Source organism: Lepisma saccharinum, chromosome 29, assembly GCF_977018435.1.
Source record: "Lepisma saccharinum chromosome 29, izLepSacc3.1, whole genome shotgun sequence".
NCBI lineage: Eukaryota > Metazoa > Arthropoda > Insecta > Zygentoma > Lepismatidae > Lepisma > Lepisma saccharinum.
Genome location: NC_139257.1, coordinates 30,871,622 through 30,888,014, shown reverse-complemented (window position 1 = coordinate 30,888,014; position 16,393 = coordinate 30,871,622). Strand labels below are relative to the sequence as shown.

Here is a 16,393-nt window from a genome sequence, read left to right as displayed (position 1 = left end):
TAAAACATCAATGAAAATTGAAAAAAATGGAGGTATATAGCATCGTTCTAACATGTCAACCATTGGTGTTACTTCGACATCAGTTGACCAATGCCTGGTTATTGTATACAAATGCTTTCACTTTCATTTAGAAAAAAAAAGTCATCATTTGAAAATAAATGGTCACTTTATGGCTCAATTTGGAGGTCATCAACATCTGAGCCAAGTAATGAGTGAGACAGTGTTCAAAGTTAGTGTCACAAAAATGCAACTAGAATTTTCAGTTTGGTGCTTTCATAGTCAATTTTGGTGAGTACTGTCATTGTTATAAAGCTGGCAGAAAATTTGCATGTTATCTTGAATCCTTTTGAAGGGGGGGGGGGGGGCATTGTATATTTCAAGCTTGCAATTAATTGGACAAGCTTAGAATGGGTACATGGGGGGAGGGGTAATGGTGGTTGGAGCATGGTGCTGATCACATCACCTCCAAAATGGCAGAGATCGAGAAGGCCCCTTAATGTGCCTTCATGGCAGGTTGCTATATGCACAGGGAGCTTTATCTTTACCTATATTCAGGGTGTCCAATAATCTGGAAAAGTCATTAAAATGTCTTGTCTCTGGAAAAATTGAAATTTTTGTAGTGGTGCACTAAAAAAATAGGTTTTTGAACAAAGAAAGGAGAAACAAGAAATTTTAAATGAGTTGTGTACAAATTATTGTAAGAAATGGGACATGTTCATCTAAAACTCGACTACAATAAATGGCTATTTGAATTCACCAATTCCTCGTTGGAAGGAGGCGGAAAAGTGTTTGTAAGGAGTAATACATATATTACTCAATTGTACCATAATTATGCCGTAATTCATGATTTTTTATATAAAAGAATTTTGTCCAACATTAGTCAATAGTTGATTCACTCCCCCAACCCCACAGCCAATTACTGTTGAGTTTTCCATCTCATGTTTACCTTCCCTCGTGGAGTAAATATTCTAAAACTTGGTTAAGTGAGATTCTATATCTCTCTCTCTCTCTCTTCTAAGAGTGAATGTTTAGCTAAAATACTGTGATGATCTTCCAGACATGTTCATGTACTAATATCCCTAGTAATTTGGACTGGAAAAGTCTGGGAATTTTATTTTAGCGAAATTGTAGACACCCTGTATATTTCTTTGACCAATTTACAGGGTCTGTTCAAAAAGTAATGAGACCAAATTCGGAAAAAAATATGTATTGAAGATATCGCTACAAATCATTAAAATGCTTCAAAACAGGACCCCTGGGCGTCGACACACTTCTGCCAACGAGTTTTCCATGCTTGGAAAGCGACCTGGCAGTCCTTTTCCGGAATGTCCTTCAAGCAGCGTGTCGAAGCCGCTTTGACCTCTGCTACGGTCTCATGACAGTGTCCTTTGAGGGCTGTCTTTACTCGAAGAACAGGGAGTTTCAGGTGTTGTCGTTTCGTACATGGACATTGTAATAGTGTACATATTTGTTTGTAAAACACACTACCATCCATTCGGAAATTATTCCTTGTAGATACGTACAAGTGATAATGGTACTGTCTAACAGTGCACTTGTGCATTTCCACCTTTAGGTCTCTTTTGAAATGCCATTTTAATATAATTAAATTTATCAAACTTCAAACAGATTACCCTAACCTAGAACAGTAGTTTTTATTTATATATTTATGATCTTGTATTGTGTAACGACCCTGCGTGGTCGCCACATTTAACGACACTGCTTGGTTGCAATATTATATTTTGTTAAGAAGGTATGGATGAAGAATGCATGCTAAAAGTTTAAATGTGTTAACGGATCCACCTCTACGTTTATTAGTTTCGCTTAATATTATTTGACCCTGCGTGGTCTATGTATTCTGTAAATGTTGACGGGTCCACCTCTACGTTTATTAACTTCGCTCATTATTAGACCCCTGCGTGGTCGTTGTATTTGGTAAATGTTATTATTTATTGTCAATTACACTGTTCAACTCGATGTTTAGGATTACAGAGTCCTGCGAGGCTTATTATTAATTGTATTGTCTGAATGCACACAGTTTTAGTTTATATTGACACATGCAACTAGTGATTTTCCCACTAGTGTTTTCTTAATGTCACTTCTTGGATGTTTCTCAGTAAGTAGGTTGCAATATGTAAAAAAATGAGTTAGCAACGCGTACTTGTAATTAAAATTTTCACCACTCATGCGCCACCGCGAGTATAAAGCCAGCGCAGCGAGGCCCGAAGTGCAGTTGGCTTTCAGGTCGGCTCACGATAGGATCTCTCTTACCAACGGACCTGGAAGAAGGATCACTCCGCTCTTGCGAGAGTCCAAGCATCCTAAGGAAGGAAGGAAGGAAGGAAGTTGCACTCCGCTCTTGCGAGAGACCAAGCACCCAAGAGAAGTTGTCCTCCGCCTGCGGGCGAGAGAAGCCGCACTCCGCTTTCCAGCGAGAGAGGTTGAACTCTGCCTTTGGCAAGAGAACCCACTCCACTTTCGAGTGAGAGATACCCCCACTCCGCTTATTGGCGAGAGAGAACCCACTCCACTTTCGAGTGAGAGATACCCCGCTCCGCTTATTGGCGAGAGGTTTCCTTCCCCTATCAACCTGCGGCACCCCGCCAGGGTAGTGTGGCGTTGGGTTTCCAGACAACCTACTCTCTCTTTCAAGGGAACCCGTGACGACTGCGGCGACCAGGCCCTAAATAAAATTAGGTCCCCATACTCCCCATTGGCGCCTCACTGCGAGGAATGAATTGGATGTTCCCTGTTCCCCCCTTTTTTCTTCTAGTCTAAAGGTGGTACAGGTAAAAGCACGTAAGGGATACAGGTAAAGACTAGTGTGCTAACGGACCTCTTTGTGTTCTGATTATAATAAACTTTATATATATATAAACCTGGTTTAATCTTTCTTTACACCCAGCAAGCCCTGAGATATTTCTGAGTCTTTGTACTACGACTGAATCAGTTAGCACATATGGGTAAACTTTTGCCGACCACCCAACTGCAGTGTTTAGCGTGTTGAACGCAGCCAGTACCAGTACTCCTGCGCCGTGGTGCTGAGCTCTGCGTGGGTGGACGTTGCATAAAGTTTTTGGCGCTCTTAACGTGGGGCCCGAGAGATTGTAAAGACTTAAACCAGAAAGCCAGTGGGGGCCTTTTAGCTACAAGGACTAGAAAGGGCTCATAAGTGTCAGTGTTAGTGTTCGTCCAAAGAATTCACGAAGGAGAAGATATAGTGTTGTGTAGTGGAACAAACCATAGACGGTGTGCCAAAATGGAAAGGGACGCGTCAAGTATGAACTTAAGAAGCAGAGGGAGGAAAACCGTAGATGAAGAGACTGGGTTCGGATGCTGTGAGGATACCGGAGGAGAGATGGATTATTTCCAGTGTTGCCAATGTCTCCAGAAGTTCCATTGGAGATGTGAGGGGCAAGAAGAGACCTCAGTGTCCACTGCAGAGTCCAGATGCAAGACTTGCTCATCAGTACCCTTGATGGCTTCCGGGCAAGAACCAAGTGCTCCTAGTTCGACCGCATCAGACCATTGGTTATTAGAATGGCTGATGAGAGATAAAGAGGAGAGGAAGAAAGAGAAAGCGGAAGAAGCCGAAAGGAGAACTAGAGAGGAGGAAGAGCGTAGACTTATGGAAGAGAAACAGAGAAAGAAAGATATGGCTCAATTAGAGAGAGTTAGAAAGAAAGAGGCAATGGAGCTAAGACAAGTAGTGGAGTCCATGGAGGAGAGAAGGCTTCATGAAAAAGCAGAAGAAGAAGCTAAAAAGGCACTTGAAAAAGCAGAAGAAGAAGCTAAAAGAAAACTAGAGACACAAGAACTTAGGTCGCTAATAGAGTCTCTAGAAGAGAAAAGAGAAATGGAAAAACGAGAAGCAGAAGAGAAAAGAGAAATGGAAAAACAAGAAGCAGAAGAGAAAAGAGAAATGGAAAAACGAGAAGCTGAAGAGAAGAGAGAAAGAGAATTAGAAACTCTCCATGCCTTAGTTCAAGGTCAAGACGAGAGGAGACAGCAAGAAGCTGAAAGAAGCAGAGCAGAATTACAGACTCTTTTCTCCCAACATAAGACAGACCAGTTAGAAAGTCTTAGGGAGGAATTAGATAAAATTAGAATCTCTTGTCAGCAGGAAGTAGTGAGAATAGTAGAGGAACAATTACAACCTTTAGCTGTCTGGCGTGGTGAAATGGAGCAAGAGCAGGAAGAAATGAAGAAAAATTTAGATGTCTGTCTACAATTAGTAGCACAGTCTACGACGGAAAGTGGAAGTGAAGAACCAGAGAGAGTTAAGCAGATAGAGGCATCGGTAGAGAGCATAAGTTCAGCAGTAAAGACTCTGAGTGAGCAGGCCGTAGTTATGGAGAAGGCGGTCCAAGAACACAAAGTAGCTGCAGAAACGATGGCTAAAGCAACCGGCGAAAAGGTGAACTCTCTTCGCGGAGAGACACAGAAACTGGAAGTATCTCTTCGGCAAGAAATTCATGAGCAGACTGGGTCTATAGTGAGAAGAGTAGGCGAACTGCAAGATAAGATTGAACGGTTACAGATACAACCGGGAGTCTATTCTGATGTTCTTCCAGATTCCATTGAAAGAGATAGAAGTTTGAATCCTGAAGCAGCCTCTTATGAACCTCCTAGAGTGGTGCAGAATCCTTTCTATCTGGGAACCCTTCAATCAGATAACCGTAAGCGGCCTAGAGAAGCAGATAGTTTCGACGGGACATCTCCTCGGCAAAGAACCGGATTTAAGATGCCTAGAATGGCTGACATCGCACACATCCCCAAGTTCAAGGGCGATATCGAAGCTCAGTCAGCTGAGAAATATCTTCGTGAGCTCAATGTAAGCTTCGAGCTTATGCAAGTACCTGACAATTACAGACTCGAATTGCTACCTAGAGTATTCACAGGTAAAGCTGAACATTGGCTGGCAGGTAACATAGACAGTTTTGCTAGCTATGCTGATTTCTGCATAAAGTTTAAAGAAGAGTTTGCCTCCGAGAAGGCTAAGCAGAGACAATTAACTGCAATAAGAAATAGAAGATATTCCCGTCCCGTACATGAAAATATGGAGAGCTTCGCTTGGAGCATTTACGCCGCCTATAGGAATCTAAGTGACAACTTCAGCGAGAGCGAGGTGCTGAATTTAATCATAGGTCAGTTACCCTATAGAACTCGAAATCTCTGCCTTGCGCACTCTCCCAGAACAGTCGACGAATTGACCAGCTTCCTCAAGGATTTTGAAATATACGATGATCCCGACTTCTGGAGAAATAAAGAGGACTTCAAAGGTAAAGAACTTTCCAATAAGAATTTCAAAGTTCGAAGCATTGAGACCAAGGGTGACACTAAACCAGAAAACTCTTGGAGAACTCGGAATTTTAATAGAGGTGGAGGTAACAGAGGACTGAGCAGTAACCCGAATGGTCGATGGGAACCTTATCGGCCAAATCAAGGGCGATCAAGAAGAGACTTTCCCAGGGGCAATTTCCAGAGAGACCAAGACAGAAATTGGAGATCCTCGGTCGGAAGAGAAGGAAGTCCAGTCCAACAGAGTTCTAGAAGGTACTCTTCTAGAAACTCAGATCGCAGTAGTGAACCCCCTGATCCTGGAGAAGTGCAGACTGTGGAGCAGCTAGACCCTCTTGGGACAGTTCGAGAGTTTACGGGTAACCAGAGGTCACAAAGTTGCCAAACCAACTAGTCACCCTCACAGTGTGTCTCCCATTTTCCATAGCCAAGCAGCCATCCCAGAAGGAAGAAAGGAGGAAGAAAGAAGTAGTAGGGGAAGAAGAGGACCAAGTGACTGAAGTGTAGAAGAGACAGAGACTCTTACCAGTCTTGATCTTTAATATTTCATGTAAAATTTTTCCAGAAATTGTAAGTTTTAAATTTCTACCAAAATTTTTGCCCGAGGAAGGGGCGTATGTAACGACCCTGCGTGGTCGCCACATTTAACGACACTGCTTGGTCGCAATATTATATTTTGTTAAGAAGGTATGGATGAAGAATGCATGCTAAAAGTTTAAATGTGTTAACGGATCCACCTCTACGTTTATTAGTTTCGCTTAATATTATTTGACCCTGCGTGGTCTATGTATTCTGTAAATGTTGACGGGTCCACCTCTACGTTTATTAACTTCGCTCATTATTAGACCCTGCGTGGTCGTTGTATTTGGTAAATGTTATTATTTATTGTCAATTACACTGTTCAACTCGATGTTTAGGATTACAGAGTCCTGCGAGGCTTATTATTAATTGTATTGTCTGAATGCACACAGTTTTAGTTTATATTGACACATGCAACTAGTGATTTTCCCACTAGTGTTTTCTTAATGTCACTTCTTGGATGTTTCTCAGTAAGTAGGTTGCAATATGTAAAAAAATGAGTTAGCAACGCGTACTTGTAATTAAAATTTTCACCACTCATGCGCCACCGCGAGTATAAAGCCAGCGCAGCGAGGCCCGAAGTTCAGTTGGCTTTCAGGTCGGCTCACGATAGGATCTCTCTTACCAACGGACCTGGAAGAAGGATCACTCCGCTCTTGCGAGAGTCCAAGCATCCTAAGGAAGGAAGGAAGTTGCACTCCGCTCTTGCGAGAGACCAAGCACCCAAGAGAAGTTGTCCTCCGCCTGCGGGCGAGAGAAGCCGCACTCCGCTTTCCAGCGAGAGAGGTTGAACTCTGCCTTTGGCAAGAGAACCCACTCCACTTTCGAGTGAGAGATACCCCCACTCCGCTTATTGGCGAGAGAGAACCCACTCCACTTTCGAGTGAGAGATACCCCGCTCCGCTTATTGGCGAGAGAGAACAACTCCACTTTAGAGTGAGAGGACCCGCTCCGCTTGCTGCGAGAGGTTTCCTTCCCCTATCAACCTGCGGCACCCCGCCAGGGTAGTGTGGCGTTGGGTTTCCAGACAACCTACTCTCTCTTTCAAGGGAACCCGTGACGACTGCGGCGACCAGGCCCTAAATAAAATTAGGTCCCCATACTCCCCATTGGCGCCTCACTGCGAGGAATGAATTGGATGTTCCCTGTTCCCCCCTTTTTTCTTCTAGTCTAAAGGTGGTACAGGTAAAAGCACGTAAGGGATACAGGTAAAGACTAGTGTGCTAACGGACCTCTTTGTGTTCTGATTATAATAAACTTTATATATATATAAACCTGGTTTAATCTTTCTTTACACCCAACAAGCCCTGAGATATTTCTGAGTCTTTGTACTACGACTGAATCAGTTAGCACATATGGGTAAACTTTTGCCGACCACCCAACTGCAGTGTTTAGCGTGTTGAACGCAGCCAGTACCAGTACTCCTGCGCCGTGGTGCTGAGCTCTGCGTGGGTGGACGTTGCAATTGGCAGTCGGTAGACACTCATTTACGAAATTACAATGTAACTGTTAATCCTAATACATAACATTTTCGGTGTGCGGACGTAAACACCTAACTAAGATTCATTTCTTAAACATATATTTATGTATTACACATTATTTATTGTTGTTCCTGGGATTTCATACAAAAAGCCCAAAACAAATGTTTCGGAAGAACTCACTTATGCACAGTCTACTGTCCACGATGCAACCAATCAAAATGTTGCATTTCTTGTATCGAAGTATGAGAATAGCAAGGAAAGCAAAATGCTTCTAACATGTCATTAGTTAACGGGCCTATAAAATCGCTAAGATTTTAGTGATGCGTTAACTATCAGCTCGTTAAGAACATTTTAACGATGGTTGGGCAAACCAGGCATCAGTCTTGTGCAAAATTATGGTTCCTCCGAATTTCTGTAATAAATTTTCACTTTTATAATACTAGATATTATAAAGAATATCGAAGTAAAACTTGCAGTCCAGATATCTGATTGATAACTAAAGTATATTGACAATATAATCATAATTATTGGAAAGGTTGGTGAAGATGAGGTTATATCTTCTATTATTTTATATATCCTAGCTAGTGTTGTGTACTTATAAATGTAAGCAAAAAAAAAACAGCATTTTCTACGACACTATAAATCTGGCAGAAAATTAAAAATTGTTTATGGTTTATGAATTTTTCTGTTGGTTTTATATTGTGGAGATCTGTTATGGTGAAATAATGTACCTCTGTTACCTTAGCCTGAAGGCTAGATGCACGAGATTGTAGCACCCAATACATTTGATGCCGATTGTAATTTTACATTTTACTCTTAAATTTTCACGTGTTCTTGTGTGTGTGGAATGAAATTAGAAAGTTGTGAAAGTGAATATTCATAATAATTAATGGATTATATATTTAATTCAAAAGCAAAAATCATGATGATAAACATGTCTGGAAAAATTTCATTTTTGCATTGGAAATGTCAGGGAATCGTAGCAACCCTGATTTTGAATGTGTGTCTTTCAAGTTATACCGTGCGTCCATTTCGACCTGCAGCCGAGAGATCTGGAGAAACGTGGCGGGCGGCGCTGATGGAGGTGCCGACATTTGCGGCCTGTAATGCCCTCATATTTTTATGGACATATGCAGACATTTATGTAAATATTGCAAAACTAGCACTAACCTGTGTTATAAGAGTTGTTCAAAGTGATGTCCACCTACATTCACACATTCCTGGCATCGTTTGATGAAATTTTGATTCACACGCAAAAGTTCTTCTTCTGTAATTCTTCCTAGTTCTGCCCTTATATTGTCTTTTAGTTCGTCGATGCTATGAGGGTTATTTCGGTAGACTCTATTTTTCAAGGTTCCCCACAAATAACAGTCACATACGGTAAGATCTGGCGAACGTGAAGGCCATAAACCTCTTGAAATTATTCTGTCATCAAACACCTCCCTTATAGCATCCAAAGAATCAGCGGCGGTATGGGCTGTGGCCGAATCTTGTTGAAAATACCCATATTGTCTCTCATTATCTGATAACTGAAAAAACGGCGCGAGTATTTGTGTGCGGTACCTCTCTGAATTTATTGTGTCTTCAAAAAATATAGGCCCTATTATTCTTTTGGCACTTACAGCACACCACACACCAATTTTTGCATCGTGTAACGGAACTTCGTGTATTATTCGGGGATTTTCAGTGCTCCAGTATCTATTGTTCTGTGAACAAACATGACCACGCAAGTGAAACCATGCCTCATCCGAAAAAAATATTAACTGTGGATCAACAATACCATCTACAATATTCTGCAAAACCCAATTACAGAAATTTACTCTACTTACGTTGTCAGGGGGCCGTAATTCTTGCACTATAGAAACTCTGTACGGTTTTAATTTTAGTAGCTTAGTGGCTGTATGTGCTGATGATTTTGACACGCCCATCTCCTGTGAAACACGGCGTAGAGGTTTGTTTGGAGAACGTTCTAACGCTGCACCAATTTCATCGAGTTTTGCTTCGGTTAGAATCCGTCGTTTTTGCTTAGGTGTTTTAAAATTTAACGATCCAGTTTCTCGTAATTTAAGGACAAGACGTCTAATCGTATCTCTATGTGGAGGTGAAACGCCTGGGAATTTCTGTACAAATTGCCTACACACGTCTCGACACGAGTCTTTTCACGTAAGTGTCATACATAAAAATTCTTTGTTCTAACGTGGACCTTGCGGCTGGCATTCCAATCGTCTGACTGACACAACACACATACACACTGCAATAACACAAACAAGTAACGGCAAGTAACCAAGAATAACACTCTTACGCACAGTACGAAATTAACACGCTCTTGGTTTACATCTGCCTGCCACTATATTCACAGCTCTGTAGTCGCGAAGGAACAAAATACTTGAGCTAGGAGATTTCGGATTGCAAGGAAGCTCACGAACACCATTAGCTTTTAACGGTTCGTCTGCAGTGTAATCTTGATACAGTGTTGCACATTTGAAACCTCCAAACGATCCCCATCGACACAAAACTCTTTCAAGGATATAAACTTAAGCAGGACGTTACTGGTCAAAACTATGATTAAAATGTTTTACAGAGTATTATCTGTGGCTCTTAATATAATTTCTAAAGCGTATTTATTTGTGTATATAAGGGTGGAACTTGGAAGAATTACAGAAGAACTTTTACGTGTTATAACACAGGTTAGTGCTCGTTTTGCAAGATGTCCACAAAAATAAGCGGGCATTACAGGCCTCAAATGTCGGCATCTCCGTCAGCGCCGCCCGCCACGTTTCTCCCGATCTCTCGGCTGCAGATCGAAATGGACGCACTGTATAAAGAATGCAATGTTAATTATAAAGGTATCAACTGATTAAATAATCAAGTACTAACAGTCACATTTACATGCTCCCAATTAGTTCTACTCTGAATGTGATTATATGCATAAAATATTGAAAAACATGGTTTATAACAATTGTAGGTGCACAACTTACGGTAACAGTTTCATACATCGGAGACACATTTCTTCATTTTTACAGAAGAAACTACTTACGGAAATGAGTTTCTCTAAGGTTTCCAACGTTAGTCGAGGTATTTTCTTTGATCGTGGTATGTATTTGACCGGGAAATCATGTCAGTGTATCCAACCTGCCTTTTTTTTAACTATGCTTGCCTAACCTAACCTTATTGGAATGGTTCGTGGGGCTATCCGTCAGCTACCCGTGCATAATGTACAATTTGCACACGTGATGAACACGATAGTAGGTATTTTTTGGTGAAGAAGGCTGGGAACACTGATATTCAAAAGCAAAAGAAGAGATATCATTCGCAAAGTAAGCAATATCGCACCGTTACATGCTTTCGGTAGCACTTAGAAAAATGCATTATTTTAGTAGAAAAAGTGTTTGTTTTCATGTAAAAATCATGATGGCACTTTGAACTATGTTCCGCAATACACAATTGGTAAGAACGAACCATTCGAAACACAAAATATCCAATTTCAATGTGTCTCCGATCATGAAACTGGTACCCAACTTATTTTGATTTTATTATTTTTTATGGTAAATATCTTACAGAATTTGTTCACCTTGGTTGTAATATACTGTTCAATATATTTTTCCCATACATGTTTCAAACCATATGTACACACTTTGACAGTTTTTCAGTTCATTTATTTTACAACTGGCCTACTAGTCCCAAAAATCATCCTCTAACTCTTCATCCTCTTTATCCCATGGTGACTCAAACTTCTCGGTACCAGAAAAATCTACTTGTTTATCATAAACAAAGTCAGGATCACCTTTCCTTACTTGGTTTTTGGAAAACGTTTTGTCCATTAGTTCCTTCTTCCGTCTTATTTCATCATCACCAAGCACATTCAAATCTTCGTTTGAATTCACGGAAAATTCCGTTTTCACGTTGTCAATTGATTCATTAAGTGTAAAACCTTTCATGTGCTCTTGCAGTATCCGAAGCATTTTTTCCACGGTAACCATGGGAACTTCTTCAAGATGGTCCATGTGACGCTTGACCAAGTCTTTAGCAACAAACGTAACACTGCTTGATATTCTAAAATTTCTCACAGGAATTACACACTTTCTTAGTTTGTTAGTACTTCTTACTTTGTAAATGAGTACTAATGCTGGTGGTGAAAAACGAATTCCACATTTTTGAGGGATGAATGGTGATGCTGTTGATGCCATGGTTCATATCTGTGGATGAAATTTCCTGATTAACCTCTAGATTTTCTAGTATTACATAATATACAGGGTGACAATTAATGAACTATATGAAATAAAACCGTCATAATTTCTGAACGGTTCGTGTGATGATGTCCAAACTGCGTGGCTGGCCACAGGGCATGATGGGAATTCGTATGCATATGTACATGCAACGTGTTGATGTCTGCCATTTGCAAGTGAAAATGTCCTGGAGGAGTATTTTGGGGACCGCATTCTGGCTCTGGGGTACCCAGGCCACTGGAAGGGGGCTATGTTAAGGACAAGGTGTACAGAAATAACCCCAAAACCATTGCCAAGCTGAAAACTGTCATTCAGGAGGTCATCGATGTTTCGACACTTCAGCAGGTCATGCAGAATTTTGCTGTTCGTCTGCCCCACATCATCGCCAGAGATGGCAGACATATCGAACATGTCATAACCTAAATCCGAATGTCTGTAGTGCCGTTTACATGTGCAATACAGTTTGTGTACTACGTGGTTTGTCACTAATTTCTGTTTCATTTCATATAGTTCATTATTTGTCACCCTGTATATATTTCTGGCAACACTGCCATTTGTCATGCTCTTTCTGCATAAAAATAATTTGAAATGTTTTACATATATTGACCAAAAGCAGGCTGCGAATTCTCCCCACTATCAATCTTGTCCAGAATATTCCCCTCCATCAAACTTTTCCGGGGGGGGGGGGGTTGTTCTAACAACAAACATAAACAATTAATTAGTTTGGAAGGAATATACTTTACTCGAATAATATTGAAAACATACACAAAGAATGGATGACAAAGAGTCTCATCTCTACGGACACTTAACACTGAAAATGTTCTGACTTGTTATTTCTTCTCCATTTCTCATCGCTTTTCGTCAGCTACAGCAAAGCATATAAAAAGATTAATCAAACACATAATAGCATTTAGATGTGAATTTTATGAAGGAAACTATTATCTTCTTAATGTCTTTCAATTTTTGCCCCTCTGCCCTTAGTCACACAAATCATTGTTCATGTTCATAGCATTAGTAGTATGACAAAACCTTCAATTTGAATCAAATGATTAATAATTGACACATATTTAATGACATTTTGCAGGACAGTCCTTCTTTTTTAGGGTCATGTTTTGTGGTCTGTGATGCTACACCAAAAAAACTAAATATGTCCTATTTTTCAACAGCATCCTGCAAAATGTCCAAACGAATTGTTTTCCTCTGTGAAACTGTTAGTGCCTTTTACATTAATAGTATTGTTAGTTTGCAAAGAAATACTTGTAGATTTAAAGATTTTCAATCTCACTTCGCTCGCAGTTTTGGTCTTACTTTAAAGCTTATATTTATTGCCTAGAAGCTGATATTTCATGCATTCTGGTCAGAGTGCAAAATCATTGAAGACTGGTGGGGGGAGAAAGATCATAATCTACACACATATATATATATATATATATACACACACACACACACAAAATATACTAATGTATATAAATATTATATGCCACATATTTATAATGTTATTAAATATGAAATACATTACTAAATATTTAAAAATACATTATTATTAAATACATAGAAAGGAATTAATTTGTTACTTTTATGTACGAGGGCCATGTTTTTTTTCAACATCCGATGGTGGCTCTAGCTGGCCCGTGAAGCACTAGGAAGTGGGGCATCATGTAGCGTGATTGACATCCCCCCCCCCCTGCCACTACCACCACCACACTGCCAAGGGCAACACGTAGAGATATCTGCTATAATAGACTCTCCCGCCAAGTATGAGGTGTGTTACTGGTTGACTTGATGGAGCTGGGGACCACAATCAATACAGCTGCATACTGTGAGACATTGCGGAGACTACGCAGAGCCATCCAGCACAAATGGAGAGGCATTGTCTTGCTTCATGACAATTTCCGACCGCATGTTGCTGCGTCAACCCAATCCCTTCTTCGATTCCACTAGGAAGTGTTTGATCACCCTCCCTACAACCCAGACCTGGCACCGAGTAACTTCCATCTTTTCCCGGTGATGAACAATTGGTTGGGAGGACGGCGCTTCCACACCAACGAGGAGCTTCGGGACACAGTGCAGACCTGGCTCAACAGACAGGCAGCAACTCTTTTTGCAGAAGGTATTGGAAAGCTGGTGCATCAGTACGATAAATGTCTGACTCTTCTTGGTGATAAAGTTGAAAAGTAGATTATAGGTGTTCCTAACTTTTGTCAATAAACCCATTTTGCTATTCACTGTGGTTTAGATTTCATGCCCTATCGGAGGTTGAAATGAAAAGAAAAAAAATAGCCCTCGTATATCAAATACTTCTAAAAAAGGTAAAGTGCTCCCCTGTGCTTAGCACCACGCCATGAAGGCGTATAGGGGGTGTGGGGGTAACGCCCCACACTTTCTTGATCCGGTCGTGAGTGGGGGTGATGTGATCAGCATCACGCCCCTGACCGCCTTTACCCCCCAGGGTTACCCCCAGGTACCCAATGTTATTCGATGCTGGGTGGGCGCCGGGGCCGCTTCCATCGTTAGAAAAGTTCCCGGATTTGAACCGGCCGGGGATCGAACCTGGGACCTTGAGCATGGTAGTCAGACGGGTTACTGACTGAGCCACCGCGGCCACATGAAGAAGCAAATTAATTCCTTTAGTAACTGGTTAAAGGACGTCAATAAGTTACAAAATATTTGGGCATGAGTTTACAATACCGGACCATTCTCCAATTACTATAGTTTCACCTACTTACTAATTTCGGCATCCTGATGACGTATCTGTAGTTCATATTTGGCGGTCACTTGTTAAAATTGTACATTTACGTGTAGAACTTGTAAAATAACCTTGCGATTTACCACGGTGATTGTCCATACACAGCAGTTTGGAAACATATTTCTTTCACAATTCATTAATTGTCTTCCTTTACCCATAACAATCTTGCTGACATCAGACGAGGAATGCCTACGAGGTTAGGTTAGGTTCCATTAGCACAAATACAAAGAAAAATTAATATTTTAGCTAAGAAAACTACCTAGTCTTGCCTGTTGATTTTTTCATGTTGGGAAATTTGGCATCTTCCGTGGAGTTATTGTTCTTATGGTAGGGTTACGTTACGTTAAGAAAACATAGTTTATTTCATTTTTTTTTCTCGATTTCCATACTTGACCACCAATTATTACATGCAGATTCGTGATTAGGAATTTACAATTAGTGAGTAGGCGAAATTTCATAGAAATTGGAGAGTGGTCTGGTATTGTAAACTCGTTCCAATAGTTGAAATAGTTTTGTTATGTAATAGTTCAAAGGAAATAGTTTGTTTTCTATTAACATAAATCAAATAGATTTCTTACTTATATTTGTCTTGCATTCTTGTTTTACTTTTATTGCGATTGGTGTAGATCTGTTAATGATCTCTTGAAGAGATAGTGTGCAATTTCAATATTATCCTTAGTCAAGTATTTGAAGTAAAAACTAATTGTTGATTTTTTGTTGTTACAATAAAAACTCTCCCCCCAAAACATTTTGGTGGGGGGGATTTTTGTGGCCAGGATTGTTTGGGGGGGGAAAACCCCTGTCCCCTCCAGGATTTTGCACCCTGAGTCTGGTTATATGATATGATATGCGAGGTACCTATTGATGACAAAGAGTATATGAAGCGGCACTTTGAAAATTGAAAATCGTCCAATTCTGATGATTTGCATATTTGATGAAATGATTGCTACAGCTATGGCACGAGACAAATATATTCTCAGTATTGATTAATATTTTAATATTATTTCACAATGTATGGATGTTCTATTGTAAGGAAGTAAGGAAACACAAAAAACAATAAGAACGAGAGAGATAGGAAGGTTAATCTGTAAAGTTAAAAAGATAAACAAAAGGAGGAACGAAAAAGAGAAATGAAATGGGAAACATATAAAATGGGAAGACCTCCGTGCTGAAGTGGTTCAATACTAGGAAGCCAGGGGTCCTGGGGTCGCACCCTAAGCTGGGCATGTATGTTCTTGGTGAGTTTTGAATCACAATTTTTGGGTGCGTCAGCACTTAAGGTTACTTGATAACTATCCGATATCGCCCGAACAGATTTCTTCAAATTTACAGGAGATATTACTTACTGAAATCAGTTTCTGTAGCATTGTCGAAGTTCTTCGAGGTATTTTCTTTCGCAGAAACTGAAAACTTCACCATAGAATGCTGCAGAACAAGAAATAATCATTTGTTACGTAAGGAACTTGCTTCTTCTGCAATATTAGGCCGTTGTTTCCATTATGTACGTGCAGATGGCGTGAGCATTGAAAGTCACGTGGTCTCGCCAGTGTTTCCAAACGTGCTTCTTTTTACGAGATTTTTTTTTAACTATGCCACATATAACCCAACCTAACCTAACCTTGCCGGAAATGGTCCGTGGGGCTATCGTGAATGGTTTTTGGGGCTATCCGTCAATGGTTTGTGATGACATAATGAACACGAACGTAGGTATTTTTCGGATAAGAAGGTTGAAACACTGCATACCCACTCCAAATCGACAAAACACAAGCACGACACGCGATGATCCATGTCGAGTGCACGCCATATTGTCTGTTACCCAAGCATAGCAAGGAAGACAAATAATGACTCGTAATATGAAAAGTTGACACTATTTTATGGAAAAAGGCAGAACTTCACCTTAAAGAATCTTCCGCAATGCAGAATAGGTAAGTATCAATGCTAAAATTAAGGAAATAAACGAGTGAGAGGTGTTCGGGCCTTATCGGATAAGTACCAGTTACTTTGCATCCATCATGTTATATGGAGCCCAGTCTCTTTTCTTACCTAAATTAACTGTATTGCTG

The 16,393-nt window shown here is 40.4% G+C and overlaps 2 protein-coding genes across 2 annotated transcripts; one reads left to right on the top strand and one right to left on the bottom strand.

Moving 5' to 3' along the window:
- The first annotated feature begins 2,831 nt into the window (after nucleotides 1-2,831).
- Nucleotides 2,832-5,692, top strand: LOC145981455 (uncharacterized). The gene has a single exon (XM_083114686.1). It carries the CDS (start codon nucleotides 3,257-3,259, stop codon nucleotides 5,690-5,692), a length of 2,436 nt encoding a protein of 811 aa, XP_082970812.1. The 5' UTR covers nucleotides 2,832-3,256.
- A 5,340-nt stretch (nucleotides 5,693-11,032) lies between these two features.
- On the bottom strand, nucleotides 11,033-11,362 carry LOC145981454 (centrosomal protein of 19 kDa-like). Its single transcript, XM_083114685.1, has one exon. It carries the CDS (start codon nucleotides 11,360-11,362, stop codon nucleotides 11,033-11,035), a length of 330 nt encoding a protein of 109 aa, XP_082970811.1.
- Nucleotides 11,363-16,393: the final 5,031 nt, after the last annotated feature.